Source organism: Pseudorca crassidens, chromosome 4 (assembly GCF_039906515.1).
Source record: "Pseudorca crassidens isolate mPseCra1 chromosome 4, mPseCra1.hap1, whole genome shotgun sequence".
Taxonomy (NCBI): domain Eukaryota; kingdom Metazoa; phylum Chordata; class Mammalia; order Artiodactyla; family Delphinidae; genus Pseudorca; species Pseudorca crassidens.
In genome coordinates, this window is record NC_090299.1 from 111,780,491 (window position 1) to 111,796,252 (window position 15,762).

Genomic DNA, 15,762 nt, shown 5'->3' on the forward strand with positions numbered 1-15,762 from the left:
CTGCAAAAAATCATTCGATGATTTCCAGTCCTTCATAGGTAGTGATCCTCAATAAACATTCACATCCCAAGCTCCATCTCACCATCTGCTTCTGAGAAACCAGCCTGTGTAACTCACGCAGTTACTCCCAGGCACTAGGAACAGTTTGGTGACAAGTCAGTTTCTGATTCCTGAAACAGTTACCAGACTTTCATCACTCTCATCAAGCTATCCATTCTCATCTGTCTCTGTCTCAGTGGCTCCCTCACTTTCCTACTGTGACAGGAACCACTATTTTTACCCACTCACTTTTCTTTTCCCCACCACACACAAAAAAGAGAAAGACCCACGTCCTTTTATGGCAAGGCTCCTGTCTGCATTCTGGATCTTGTTCTGCTCTTTAGGGGTTTTGGTCTGGTGTTACAAGTCTTCCCTCTTTGCTTTTTCCCCTTAGTCTCTAAATAAATTTGTTACCTTGCTTTAAAAGGGAGCAGTGACAAAAGTATAATAACTTCTATAATTTTGATCCTACAAAGATGTATTTCTGACCTTTTGAGCCAACCTCTCTATATTAACTTCTTATCCCACTGGAATCTGGCTTCTACCACCACTAGTTCACTGAAATTATTTTTATCAAGGATCCTATTAACTACGTTATTACTAAATCCTATTAACCACTTTATTACTAAATCCAATGGGCATTTTCCAGTGCTTGCCCTTCTTGACCTTCTGCAGGATTTGGCAAAGTTAATCAGTTCTTTTGAATTTTATTAATATAAGTATTTCAAATATACAAGTGTTTCAAATGTAAAAGTACATATAACAATATGAGACATTCATTGCTTACCATTCAAATTAAACAGATGTAGACATTTTGCCATGTTTTCTTGAACTCTGTCTTATTGAAAACATAAATAAAATATAAGAGATAACTAAAAATCACCATCCTTTCCCTGAATCTTCGTCTCCCAGAGTAGCATATAACCTAAAGTGATGTGCATCATAGCCAATCCTTCCTTTTCAAAATACTATCACTCTTTCTTCATTCTCCTCACACAGTTTGACTGTTAGTTTTTAGAATCATTTTTTGGGCTCCACTTCCATCAGTATCTTCCTACTGTAGGTATTCCCTACAAAAGATTCTCTAGAAGAGATTCTGTCTTTGGCCCTCTTCTGTTTATACTCTCCAAACTTTCTTTGAGTTATTTTCATCCATTCCCATGGCTTCAATCAATCTCTCTCCTCAGATATAAAACCATACATCTGAAACTCTACTGAAAATTGTCATGTATATATTTCACAAAGGTAAACTTGTGAGACCAGAACTAAACTCATTGTTTCCCTATTTAGAGCAAAGTTAACTATTATAATAGATAAGCTCATATTTCCCCTTATAGTAGTGTAGGTAGTTTTAAAATATGTCCACAAATTCTTTGACATCCTTCCTTCTAAAGGTGCAGCCAAATACCCTCATATTGAGCATGAGCTGGACTTAGTGGCTCCCTTCTAACAAGTAGGATATGGTGGAAGTGATAGTGTACAACTTCCAAGACTGGGTCATAGAAAGCATTCTCTCTCTCTCTCTCTCTCTCTCTCTTATTGCTAGGGAGGGTGGGAGGGAGGGAGACGCAAGAGGGAAGAGATATGGGAACATATGTATATGTATAACTCACTTTGTTATAAAGCAGAAACTAACACACTATTGTAAAGCAATTATATTCCAATAAAGATGTTAAAAAAAAAAGAAAAACCTTCTATGCCATGGAGACACTCAAGGAGCTCTAACAAGAGGTTCCTCTGTCAAAGAACTGAGGTCTTCTGCCAACAATGTGAGGTATCTTAGAAATGACTTTTAGCCCAGGTCAAAGCTTCCTACATTAATGAATGACATCACCAGTCTCTTGTGAGACAACTTTGCCAGAGTCAGAGTATAGGATGTCTTGATTCCCTATCTTCGCATCATACAGGTAATCAATCACCAAATTTTGTTGATTCTAAATCTGCAATATATTTTTTCCAGTACATTTTACTTTCTCTGTCTACTGCCATTACAGGCTAAGATCATGGCAACAATCTGCCAGCTGACATCCCTACAAATTTTGCACCCTCCAATCTATTCTCCGTCTTGCATTTTATAACCTTTTTAACATGCATATCTAATTATATCTCTCTTTTGCTTAAAAATAAACAAATAAAAAGCAAAATAACCTCAATTAGTCCATTACATAATAAATATGTTCTAAGAACCTTAAAATAGAAAAAAAAAAAAGGTTAGACATGACATTTGGGCCTTTGATTAACTTTCTAATCTCATCTCATGACATTTTCCTTACTTCAGGTTTCATCGACTCTGAACTTCTATAATTTCCCCCCAAATGGACCATACTCTCTTTTACCTCATTAACATTTTACATGCCTCTCTATCTGCTCTTCTTTCCTCTGTACTCATTACCCATTAAATCTCATTTCAAGCACCACCTTCCTCAAGAAGCCTTTTCTCAGCACCTAGATGGCATTTGTCCATTCTCTCACAGCACCCGGTGCACATACCTCTATCATTTTCTTTTCTTTGCCATTAGACCCTTTGGGAATTTGAATTTTCACTATGCCTGGGTACACAGGAGGTTTTCCCTAAAAGGTATTTCTAAATGACTAAATGTGTGTATGGATGAGGTGAGTTTATGAAGCCTTCAATCTGTTTTATCCAATACAGTAGACACTAGTCATAGCATGTAGATGAATTAGATTTACATTAAATTAAAATAAATAAAATTGAAAATTTATTTTCTCACTCTTTCTAGCTATCTTTCAAGTGCTCAATAGCCACACGTGGCTAGTGGCTACCACATTGGACAGTGCAGATTCATAGACGTTTTTCATTATCACAGAGAGTTCTGTTGAACAGTACTGCCTAAGATTTAATTGGCAGGACTAGGAGTAGCAAAGACGAGAAAGGAAAAACTAGTACTAGTAAGAAATAGGAGAATAAGGAGAGGAGGAAATTGATTATGATTTCTAGATGTCATGATTGATTGATGAATTGATGGATGTAGGAAATGCCAAGCTATGTAGGCGTCAAGATGGGAGATTATTAATTGTTTTTGTTGTTGCTGACTGTGAGATGACAGTGGTACATCCTAGTGGATATTTCCTAAGTCACTGCCCACAGTTAATATCAAAAACTCTGTTCCATACCTTGCTTTTATACCAGGAGATATGTCTCCATAAATTTCCCTGTTTCTACAACTATTTAGTTTAGAGAACCACTCCAAATAATGTTGGATTCTTATTTTCTTTATGCTACCCTATATTTAGAATAAATGAGTTTTGTGAAAATCCATTGGTTTCCATTGATTTTTTTTTTACCCCGTTCAAAAGTGAGTTTTTCCCACCTGTGGATTAAATTTACCATTAAGAAAAAAATCAGAATGATAGTGATACAGGGAGATGTATAAAAATTTACCAAGGATTTGAATTTTTAAAACATTGCCCATAGGGCTTCCCTGGTGGCGCAGTGGTTGAGAGTCCGCCTGCCGATTCAGCACGGGTTCGTGCCCCGGTCTGGGGAGAGCCCACATGCCGCACAGCGGCTAGGCCCGTGAGCCATGGCTACTGAGCCTGCGCGTCCGGAGCCTCTGCTCCATGGCGGGAGAGGCCACAGCAGTGAGAGGCCCGCGCACCGCCAAAAAAAAAACAAAACATTGCCCATAAAGACTTCAAAGGATTTTAAAATTTCCTCCTAGAATGGTATGACACTGACCTCCACTTTAACAACACTGTTCCTTAAATGTTTCAATACATTCAGGACTACTGCACTTTATCCTGCAAATAGGCATTCAGGGACTTGTACAAATATATATTAAGTATGATGGATTACATTAGAGTTCATATTTTGTCTATAATGCAGTACAGCTGTTAGCACTTGTCCAGTAATTGACTAGTTAGATTATCTGAATATAAAGATGTTCCCTGTTCCATACAACTAATCCTGGCTTTAAAGCTAAAACCTTGAGCAGGATATTGAAGAAACCTCTGTTTTAAGAGGTCTTTGATATCTCATTCTCTCAAGAGCATTAAATATTATACAGAATTCTGTCCAATTAATTAAAACTGACTTGCATTTTTTCTTTTATATATTAACCTCATATCACAGACTAACCAATAAATATTTCCAAAATATTTAACCATTTAACTTTTCTTCAAGTTTGAGTATTTAAACCAGTCATAGTGCATCACATTATTTTAACTTCAGGTGCTTCCTGGAAATCTACTCTTCTGTTATCACTTGTGATTTCCTTGCAAAACTTTATATATTCTTTGGTAATTTTTATGTTCTTGTGGCATTTATATTGATTTGTGGGTTTTATTTTTGTTATTTTTATTTTCATGCCCAAATTTAAGTAATTGTATTTGGGGGGAGTGACAGTGAATCTTTTGGCTTTTTTTTAAAAAAATGAGTATAAGTTAATAAAATAAAAGTTTCTAAACATTAGTTTTATTGATAATTTATTGCACCTGTGTAACTACCACCCAAAACAAGGTACTGATTCTCAAGTTCTGCATATATCCAAAATCTCTGGGAGGGCTTGTTAAAATACAGATTGCTGGGTCCCACCTTCAGAATTTCTATTTCTGTTTCAGGTCAGGAGCGGGACCCAAGAATTTGCATGTTGAACTCAACCTTTTTGTGTACATCTATTTCAATATCTAAATTTTATATTTCTAAGTTTTTATCTGCATTTATTTCTATTTTGTGATTTTAATTGTTTTTATGATGAAAATCATAGTGTACCTACATTTTATAACCTAGTGTTTTTCAACAAGTATATATAGATATATATATATATATTTGTTGGCATGTACATTTCCCATTTGATCAAGTATTCTTCAATATATCATATGTACCAGAATTTATTTTACCAATACCCTATTATTGTTATTTAGTCAGGTTCCAATATTTTATTATTATTGGTGGTTCTATGGTATTCAACCATATGGCTATATATTTGTTCATACCTCTGACTGTTTTTTTTTTTTTAGGAAACATAAAGCAAACCTATTTGAGTCTAGAGAGTGCTCATGTTAAGGATTTTATGTCAGATATCAAAATTGCCTTCTTGAAGAGTCATTTATTCTCAATTGCAGTAGAGCTATATATGATACTGGAAACTTGTGCATAGATATGTGCATATATATATATATATATATATATATATATATATCCTCCATCAGTGTCCTTTAGACTTGCAATGGGAAAATTGAAAGCTATAATTTAGAACTAGGAATTAGTATGGTAGGTGTGGCCAGTTGACTATAGACAAAGAATCTGAGAATGTTGAGCTTTTCAAAATTTTTAGAAAAGATGGGACTTCCCTGGTGGTTCAGTGGGTAAGACTCCACACTCCCAATGCAGGGGGCCCAGGTTTGATCCTTGGTGGGGGAACTAGATCCCACATGCATGCCACAACTAAGAAGCCCGCATGCCATAACTAAGAGTCCACATGCTGCAGCTAAAGATCCTGCATGCCCCAACTAAACATGCTGCAACTAAGGTCCCACATGCCACAATTAAGACCCCGCGCAGCCAAAATAAATAAATATTCAAAATTGTTAGAAAAGAGATCTCAGTTGGGATGAGGAAAAACAGAATTTTTCCACATGGATTTCAATAAATTGGATTTGTCTGAAATTAAAACTAACAGAAACTTTTAAATGGCATTATGAGAATTAGTGTAATTTTTAATTTAGTTCCATTCTCAAAGCATATGATATGAATTTAAACTGTTAGTCGAAATAAAATTATTTCAAGAAGATATTTTAACAGGCCTAATTCTTAAATTCATTCTCCACATTACTGAGGGAGGCAGAATAATGCTCTCCTCACCCACAGATATCTGGGACCTGTGAATATGGTGCCTTGTCAAAAATTTTTTGCAGATATTATTTAAGGTTTAGGCCCTTGAAATGAGATTATTTTGGATTATCTAGGTGGCCCAGCCTAATCATTCATTGAAAGTGGAAGAGAGGGGCTTCCCTCGTGGCGCAGTGGTTATGAATCCGCCTGCCAATGCAGGGGACACGGGTTTGATCCCTGGTCTGGGAACATCCTACATGCCACGGAGCAACTAAGCCCCTGTGCCACAACTACTGATCCCACGTGCCACAACTAGTGAAGCCCATGCACCTAGAGCCCGTGTTTCGCAGCAAGAGAAGCCACAGCAATGAGAAGCCCGCTCACGGAAACGGGGAGTAGCCCCCCGCCCTCCGCAACTAGAGAAAACACGTGCGCAGTAACGAAGCCCCAACGCAGACAAAAATAAATAATAAATAATTTTTTTAAAAAAGTGGAAGAGAAAGGCAAAAAGTAGGTTAAGAGATGCAAAGTGAGAAAAATCTGACTTGCCGTTGCTAGCTTTGAAGATGGAGGAAAGGAGCCACGAGCCAAGGATGGGCGCCGGTAGTAACTGGGAATGCCAGTCAGCTGACAGCCAGCAATAAACAGACACTTCAGTCCTATAACCTCAAAGAAACAGATTCTCTAGCCTCCATAAAGAATGCAGTCAGACCTCTGACTCCCCAAAACATTAAGAGAATAAATTTGTGTTGCTTTAAGACAAGAGAGTTATGATAATTTGTTACAGCAGCAATAGAAAACTATTAAAATTGGAGATAAGAAGCTTCATGAAAGGTGAGGATCATGTCTCTGCCTTTTTCACTGCTGTGAATAAGTGGCCAACAAAGTGCCTGGTGTGTAGCCAGTAATCAGTAAATATCTATACATTAATTAATTAATTAAGCCGCATACCTTGTTCTCATATATTTTGGCATTACTCAGTAGGGGAAATCGTCTCACTAGATTTTAGGAGAGGAATAAAGTATACTGATTAAATTCTGACTTCTAACTAGCTTAAAAAAATGCAAACAAAACCTTAGGAAAAAAGTAATTTCTTATGTAACTAGCTAAATATAACTGTATGAATGGGGAGTTCGGACCCTTCCAATGTAATGCTTGATCTCATTTTATTTGATTAGGCAAATTATGGAACAACAGCATGAAATGCATTACTATAGTAATGTAGCCTCCAAAATGGGAATCTCATTGTAACTGTGGCCTTGAGGACTTTTAATGTTGAACCTGAATGAACAAGTTGAAGTAGTTCAAAAGAATGCTCACGCACACACACCCAAATATGTTAATTATACTTTTTTGCAGAGGAAAGCTTAAAGCTTATGCTACAATCAGAAAAAAAGAAGGAAATGGCACATCAGTCAATTTGTAAAAATGATGAAAGTAGCCAAACCGCTTGAATATTGCAGCAAGTCCAAAAATGCTTAATTGTGTGATTTAGGAGATGGATGGTGGTGATGGCAGCACAACACTATGAATGTATTTAACACCAGTGAATAATACACTTAAAAATGCTTAAGGTGGTAAATTTTATCTTACGTGTATTTTACCACAATAAAAAAGTTGAAAATAGCTGTGGAGCAGAGTACCTGTTACCAGTCCCACAGGAGGACTCTAAACACTTCTTTCTGCCCATTGCATTTTGGTATTGGAGATGCCAAGGAAAATACAATGCAGTCAAGCACTGGATGGAACAACTCTTAGAGAAGAGAGAGAGAAAGATCAACCTCAATTGGGGTGTCAGTCCCCCATGACCGGTGGGTCTCTCCCTGAAGTACCCTCTTTGGGGTAAGGCAATACAGGCAGCCAGGAGACTCACCTGCAGGTTTTTCCTCAAGTTCTAAGCAGTCTGCCTTCTCCTTTCCACTTTGCAGAGACTTCCTATGTTTTTTTGCCATTTGTTAGGTACAGGGATTTTTAGTTGTAATAAGGAGGACATGGGAGAAATGGGATTACTCAGTCTTGGAGGAGCTAGAAGTCCGAATAATCATTTTTTTAACTCATTAACAAATAATCACTGAGGGCCTATTATGTGCCAGAAACTCTGCCATTTTATGTTCTACTTATGTTGCTAAGTGATTAGGACTGAAGGAGGAAGGAAGCAAGGAAGGAAGGAAGGAAGGAAGGAAGGGAGGGAGGGAGGGAGGGAGGAAACACTACTCATCCTCCCAGTCTCAGCAAAAACTTCACTGCTTTCCCTAATGATTCAGCCTAGGTTAGTCCCTTCCCATTACAAGCTCTTATAGCACTTTGTGTTTCTCCTTTACGCGACTCCTCGTCTCGCATCTTCTTGTTCAGGGTCTGGCTCCACTTGCCAGTAAGATTGCTGAGACCAACTTGTCCTTCCTGCTGCAGTATCCTATTGCCCAGTACAGAGAACGGCACAAGGTAGGCACCTGCCAATCTTCATTAATTAAGCTAATGAATGTGCAATTTCCTTTCTCTGGTTTTGTTCTTACCATTGTTTTTCCTCCCTGGTACAACTGCTGCAGGAGTTCTGACTTTCTTGGTCGGTTCTTGGCTCCTTTCTCTTGGCAACAGAACGAACTCTCTAAGCTTAGGCATGGTTTGCACTCATCTGGCAAGGGTTTGGGAGGGGGGAGTCTTTACATTTCTGACTACTGAGCACAACTAACTTCCTCCACCCCCAGGACTCCACCCCAGACATGTCATTTCTGCTGTCCTCCAGGGGCTTTCAGAAAATCTGGGTACTGGGTGTGGTTGAAGGTTTGTGGGGCCTGCCTTTACCCTAAACAGTACCGTTCTTCACCTGCTTTGTGTAGGTCAGTGGGTAAAATGGGGAGGAAACACAGATGTCAAAATAGAATAAACACCTGGAACAGTTTCATTATCACAAAGTAGAAAAGCAAAATATAAACCTAGTCGTTCAGTTGTCCACAGTTAAGGGTCACTTTATCCTTGGAAATTAAAACTAAGACTGAATTAATTATCCTTTCACTATCTTGGGTTTTCTTTCCTTTCTTGTTTAACATTAACTGCCTCTGAAATTATGTTAAAGCAATGATCTCTATCATAATGTCCTTCAGCTGGCCCTGAAAACAATTTCCTACAGAAACCTCCTTTTTTTTTCCTAGGAAACATCTCAATCTTAACCTCATCATTTTTGTTATTTTGTTTTGTTTTGTTTACACTTAGAGGATATTACATTTTTATGTGGCTTAACTTATCTGTGATTAGACTAAAGTAGTGTTTTGCAACAAATAGAATGATTTAAAAGTATTCTGTTCCCTCAAGAAGGCCGTTAAACATACACGGGAAATAGTGTGGTAGCAAAATGAGATACTCTCGGTGGTACAGAGTTTATCTAGGGTTGCCCATATGAAACAGGCCTCATTTAGCATTAAATCTCATTTTATGTGATCAGGGTTTATTTTCCAATGGGCCACTCAGGATTCATGCTGTAAGACTTTTTTTTTACTGAGCATCCTGAGAAGGCCATCTCTTCTGTCTTCCATCCATTCCCTTACACCTCAATTTCACACTTAAATTTGCCTAGGTTTTGGCCAAATTAGAGCTGAATATATAGCATGCAGCCAGTATCTGTTTATTAAATAAAAACAATGAATAACACGTGTTGAAGTACTTTGGAAAATTATAAAATGATATATAAGTGCAAGTTATTAATATTTTCAGGTAATTTGCCTGGTTATCTATAAACATGCTGAGAAATCATTTTCAGATGTCATATTGTGTCACATGAATAATCAAGGATATCTTTAGGATTGTGAAGCACATAAAAGTCCATATTGTGAGTCACTTTTAGCATTTTTCCCTAGAAAGGATTGTGTGTGTGTGCGTGTATGGACATAGATACATAAAGTAACAAAAATATGAGCAACATGAACACAATTCCTAGATAATGTATAGAATTTCATAATTTTTCCTAAAAACTCAAGACCTATTGGTACATGATGTTGTATTTGAGGGGAAATCTAGCTAGAGAATCTGATCCCTTTTATTTCTAACATTTTAGAGTTTATCAGTTTTATTGATGTCTCGTTCAAGGTTACTACTTGAACAATATTTGAAGTAGATGTTAGTTTTTTTTTTTGTTTTTTTTGTTTGTTTGTTTTTGTTTTTTTTCGGTACGCAGGCCTCTCACTGTTGTGGCCTCTCCCGTTGCGGAGCACAGGCTCTGGATGTGCAGGCTCAGTGGCCATGGCTCGCGGGCCCAGCCGCTCCGCGGCATGTGGGATCTTCCCGGACCGGGGCACGAACCCATGTGCCCTGCATCGGCAGGCAGACTCTCAACCACTGCGCCACCAGGGAAGCCCTAGATGTTAGTTTTATTGACGTTAAAATCACTCTCTTTTCTTTCAAAATATTTTTTATTCTGTGAAAAAAACAGTGAACAGATGAGGAAAGCTTGCTCTTTAAGATCTATATACTATTACCTCGAATCCATTCATCAGTTTTGGAACAACCAATCTTCAATATCTGCAAATTTTCAGAGGGTTATTTTTTATATTAATTTGAGGGATCATCTTGCTCTTTTTGAAGTCAGCCAACTTCCTTAAGTGACAGAAAATGTGAGTTAGCAGGCAACTGAAGTTGTGAGATGGAAGGGTGTACATTGCAGGAATGCAATGCCATTTAAAATGGAATAGCAGGCATCTCCATTCTTAAAGACACAGAACTTCCTCTGTCATTTTCTAAATTGATGCTCTTACCTCCTATAATGTTGCTCAGCCCTCCTCTCTCTGGTCTTTTTTCTCCATTTTATTTGCCTTCAATTTCGGGTGGGTGGGGTGAGTGGAGAATCCCTCCAAGATTTGTTTTATGCAGAGAAATTCAGTTTTGTCCAGCCTCTATGGCAAAACTCAGATCTGAGATTCACTTCCCTGGAGGAACTCAGCTGAAGCTTTGAATGTATGACTTGCAAGACCCTTCCTGGTCGAGTTACATTCTTAGACAAAGGCTGTCATGCTCTGTAGTTCACTACAAAGAGTAGGAGTAGAAAGGCAGTTTATTTTTCCAGTTACTCAAGTACCTAAGCAAATAGAGTACAAGCTACTTTTAATTTCCTGGTGTTTCTTTTAATAATCAAGCTAGCTGTGGCTAGGTCTAGGTCTAGTCCCTCCATCATCTGATTCTTCAGCCAAGAGAATTGGTAGCACATTACTCTGAGTCAATCTCCATGTCTCTCTCAATCTCTCCATGTCTCTCTCTTTCTCTTTCTCACACTCTCTCTCTCACACACACACACACACACACACACACACACACACACACACACTTTACCTTAATATAGTTCCTGCAAAGCAATCTGAACAAGCACATTTTAATATAAATTTGCATGGTGTACTTATCAGCATTTTCTTTTGGCAGAAGAGCCCAAAATTAAAGTGCATAAAAGATCCAGCACAGGGATTGCTACATTATGAGAAAGAAAACAAGTTTTTCTTTCTTTTATCAAATTGACTGAATTAGATACAAATAAGTGTAGAAATATACCCAAATTGAAGTGTTCTCAGAAATAAGCCATAGAAATTCACTAAGTGAAATATTAATTTAACTCTGAGACTAGAGTACATGGCTGCACCCACTTCATCACCTGCAGATAGACAACATTCTTCAGCCTCACCTGCTTGTTTCTTCCCTTAAACATACAACAGATGTACCAGAGTTATTTTCTGCTTCTAGAATATATATTTCCTTTCATATTAAAATAATGTATATATTTCTCTCCTGTGCACATATACCCACCGAAATTTTCCAGTAGCAATAAAATACTAATGAACTTCCTAAAGTGTGATACTGTACAAAATCTAGTAACCACAAGGCTTTGTGATAGAAGAGGAAGTTACAATGTTTACAATATTCATAAATGTTACCCGTTTATATTTTGCCCTCTTAAGATTGAAAAACAATATATGTAAGCAGATCAATCAAAAAAATATTTTAGACACCTTCTTGGTCATAATATAGGCTGTTTTAATTTTTAAAATAACCTAATAAATTGCCTCTGAGCAGTAAACAATGGTCAGTGATATTTATATAATAAAGTTAAGTTCACAGAGACACCCAGATCTTGTATCCAGTAAGGATTTATTAGAAAAACAAATACTGAATAACTTATGATTTAAAGTGGTTAGAATAAAATTCAGGAAAAATATAAGCAAATCATTTTTTTCTAACAATTTAAAATGTAGGAGGTTTAAACCTTATATATTTTTGCCAAAAGAGTAATTATCCATGGATGACAGATGCTGCTCCCTACTTAATGGAGGGTCTCAAATTTTACTCTGCATCTCATTGGGAAGGAAATATAAAAATTTAAAATAGAATTAACTTGGGGAAAGGCATCAGTGCTGCAACTCTTAGCACCAAATGTTTTTTCTTGGAGCACCAAATGCTTTAAGGAAAACATTCCAAGTATCAAAGTTTTCAGATAGATAAATATTTATGGATCAAATCCATAAAGAACAGACATTGTTATGAAATATATATAGATGCCTTCAAAACTTTCTTTCCAGGCAGAGTAGACACATAAGTTAGGAGTCATTTCCCACTTAATTGTTTTTGCAACCTTATGCAACACAAATGGATTATGGATAAAGACTTAACTAATTTACTCACAGAAAGTAGATCTTGACTGACATTATGTCCAAAAAATTAAACAGGAACTGTTTCTCTATATAAAATATAAAATGTTACTAAACTTATAGAAATGGCTTTATTTTAACCTTTCATTTTCCTGGTTGAAAAGTGTAGGGGTGTTCAATTTAGTCCTTTGGTGAGAATACAGTACTCTTTAAAGCAAATTCTTCTCAATTTGCTAGTTAGCATAATCAGAGAAAATCATAACCTAGATCTTGTTCATATATTTAAGTGCAATAAAATTCCATCTGTCTTTGAACTTTATGAATGATATTTTTTAGTCTCTACATAGACCATTGCCTGTCCCTCTTCACTGAGAGTTCTTCATAGTGGTATTAGAACTGGAAATCCATTTTCATTACAATCTACTGAAAGCTATTTTGCCATTTAAGGGCAAAGGTCTACTTACACTGCTCATGTACAAAATAAAAGTATCATACAATTGCCATGATACTAGACAAATTCAAAGGAACTACCAAAGAAGCAGCCTTAGCTTCTGTAGTACCCTTGAGGCTCTTAAATTCGGGGTGTGCACTGGTTAGAAATGAAGTGCCAATTTAAGAAAATCGCAGTAGGCCCTGCCCCAGATGCAAATGTAGAACGATGGCCTACAAGAACTCAATGGGTATATATCTGGTTTCCAAGTCACACTTGCAAACGTGGATAATTAGTACCAACACTACCATTTGTGAACATAATGGACATTTTGGAACTGGATACAATTCTGTCCCTGAAACTAATCAAGACAATTAAATATTCAACCAAACAAGGCTTGAGTTCATGTGGGCTTAAAGAAAAATGGTAGCTGAGGCACGGGTAAAATTTTATTTATGAATATGTAGACACATGACTTTGGATCCAGCCAGCCAGTGACATAAATAAACTTGAGCAAAAGATTCAAGCTAGAGGATATATATGTATACACATATCTATGTATAAAAATTTGTGTGTGTGAGCAAGGCTTATTGGAGCAGTGCAACAAATCTGGACACCAACCATCAGAATCACTCCCATCCTTTGAGATTTCCATTAAGCGCTCAATGGGGGTAATTATACTGGGATGCTCCGAATCACTGTTTCCATCTTGTGCACTCACATGCCCGCCAAACATGAAATGTTCGCCTTCTCCCTTCCAATGTGATGGTTGTTGAACTTATTTTTAGTGTCATTTGATAAGCCTTTGTGCTCGCAGAGAGACATCCCACTGACCCAGCCACTGGTCATTGTCTATACCAGTTCACATCAAAGCAGGCGCACTTTGTCAGGTTTCCAGTCGAATATCCATTTCGCATCTGAAGTACAGTATCGAAAGTGACTAGATCATTTGAGCTTTTTTCATCAGCTGCTGCCTTCTTCCTCCCCCACAGTGTTTCCGCTCACGCTAACATAATTTGGCATCGTTGACGTGACACGGTGGTTTTTCTAAAAAAATTATAATACATACATTTTCGATGTTTTGTGGTGGTAGACCCTCCTGAAATTTAATTTATAACTTGATGAGAGGAGGCCTTTTTTCTCTCTCTACTGAATCACAACCAAGGTAGAGTGCCCCTCAAAATCCAAGTAATGCGCATACAGTAATAGGTCATTCAATGTCAAAAGGCATAAAAAGGATGAGCAAAATCTTCACAGGCTGCTGCTTGCTGTTGCCTTTAATTATATTAATTAAATTTTGAAATTTTCATGCAAAGAGAGTTGCTGGCTTGTGACGCTGAAGAGCCCTTGGAGACTTGGAGGAAGAAAATACCCTGAGCGGAAGCTTTGTGGTTATTGCTTCCTTTAAATTAAAAGCAAAACAAACTCCTAGGTATGTTAACAGATATTACTGCTTTATGTACTACTAAGCCCTAAACATAGAAAGAGGGGTAAATCTACCAATCCCAGGGACAAGTTCTCAAATCATGAGTCCATTAAGCTCCACTGAAGATCTCTAGTTAGAGGCCGTCTTCCTGTGGAATAATGCTCTATTAATTTTCTTCTTTTCCCAAATGCATAATAAAAGAAAGGTGCCTTCAAAAACTAAAGGGCAAAATCTTGCTTGCTACTGATACCTTGAGGCATCCTGTCTACATTTTGTCATACGTGTGCACTTTTCAGTGTTAGAATGACAAGATTTTCCAGTCAGAAGCTTCCCGGAAGGCACATCGTGGTAGTGGACTTGGAAGGATTTTGTGATCTGACACAGCTATAAGGCAATAGACTCCTTTATTTGCTTAGCCTAGTGGGAGATTTCATACTCTGCCTTTGGCTAAGAATCTTGCCATGTAAACACACAAGTGCCATGTTTCCATGTAAAATGCTCCTTTCTCCATTAAAGATTCACCAGGGCCAATTGTTTTGTGCTCCCTATTTTGATATCATCTTCATGCTTTTGTTTCTTCCTCTTTTACACATTCAAAACAACTTTCTTGTATAAACCACAGCATGTACATTAAAGTTCCTTTTTATTTTTAATGTCCTGAATCATGTGTTACCATTGAGTTTCATCAATTCCCATGTAGATGGCAGAACCAGGGTTTGAAAATGTTTGATGCAAGCAAAGCAGAAGGCAGAGAAAACATTTCCTGACTGAGAGGAATAAAGCTGCTCTTCCAAAAACTTCTGAAATGCACTTTGTTTTCTTTTGGTTGGAAATCTGCATCGTGAAGATGTACCATCTTCATACCTCTTGGTCTTCCTGCTTTCCTTTTACTGAGAGGGAACTCGAGAGAAGTTTATGCACCGGCCCTAGGAAAGAAACAAATCCTTATTGAAATACAGAGGTAATTATTTTAAAAAAGCATGAGAACACCTAGTTTTCCTACTATGATATAACAAATGATTACCCAAGGTAAGGTCAATGTTAGGAAGAAACATGAAGTCATAATTTTATTCTTTGGGTCAAAGCATGATGGTTCATTCAGATCTTTTCCACAGCAAGTTCACCTACACGATGGTATGGTAAAATTAGAGTGAAAAAAACACTACGGAAAACAGAACTTTGTTATTGCTATTTAAAGAATAGCATTACTATCCGAGCAATAAAAATATCAAAGCCACAACCCTGTATGTTTCTACAATGTATTAAAATGGAAGTGTCCCATTTATACAATCTGGTGCTTTTAAAACTGATATAAAACTGGTGCTTCTAAAATGTATGCATGAGAAGTGTATTTAAGAAGTCGGAAGAGATTGAGGATAAGAAGTCAGGGAGAAAGGGAAGAGATGCCATCTCTTTGTGATTCCATTTTATAATAGGATTTTGCAAGAGATTT

At 37.2% G+C, this 15,762-nt stretch overlaps 1 protein-coding gene across 1 annotated transcript in view; it reads right to left on the reverse strand.

Moving 5' to 3' along the window:
• Positions 1-13,319: 13,319 nt before the first annotated feature.
• Positions 13,320-15,762, reverse strand: part of ANTXR2 (ANTXR cell adhesion molecule 2) — a 163,700-nt gene continuing 161,257 nt past the window's right edge. Inside the window, exon 17 of the mRNA XM_067736358.1 lies at positions 13,320-15,235. Within this exon, the coding sequence (XP_067592459.1) occupies positions 15,197-15,235 (39 nt within the window). The 3' untranslated portion in view covers positions 13,320-15,196. The remainder of the gene's footprint in view (positions 15,236-15,762) is intronic.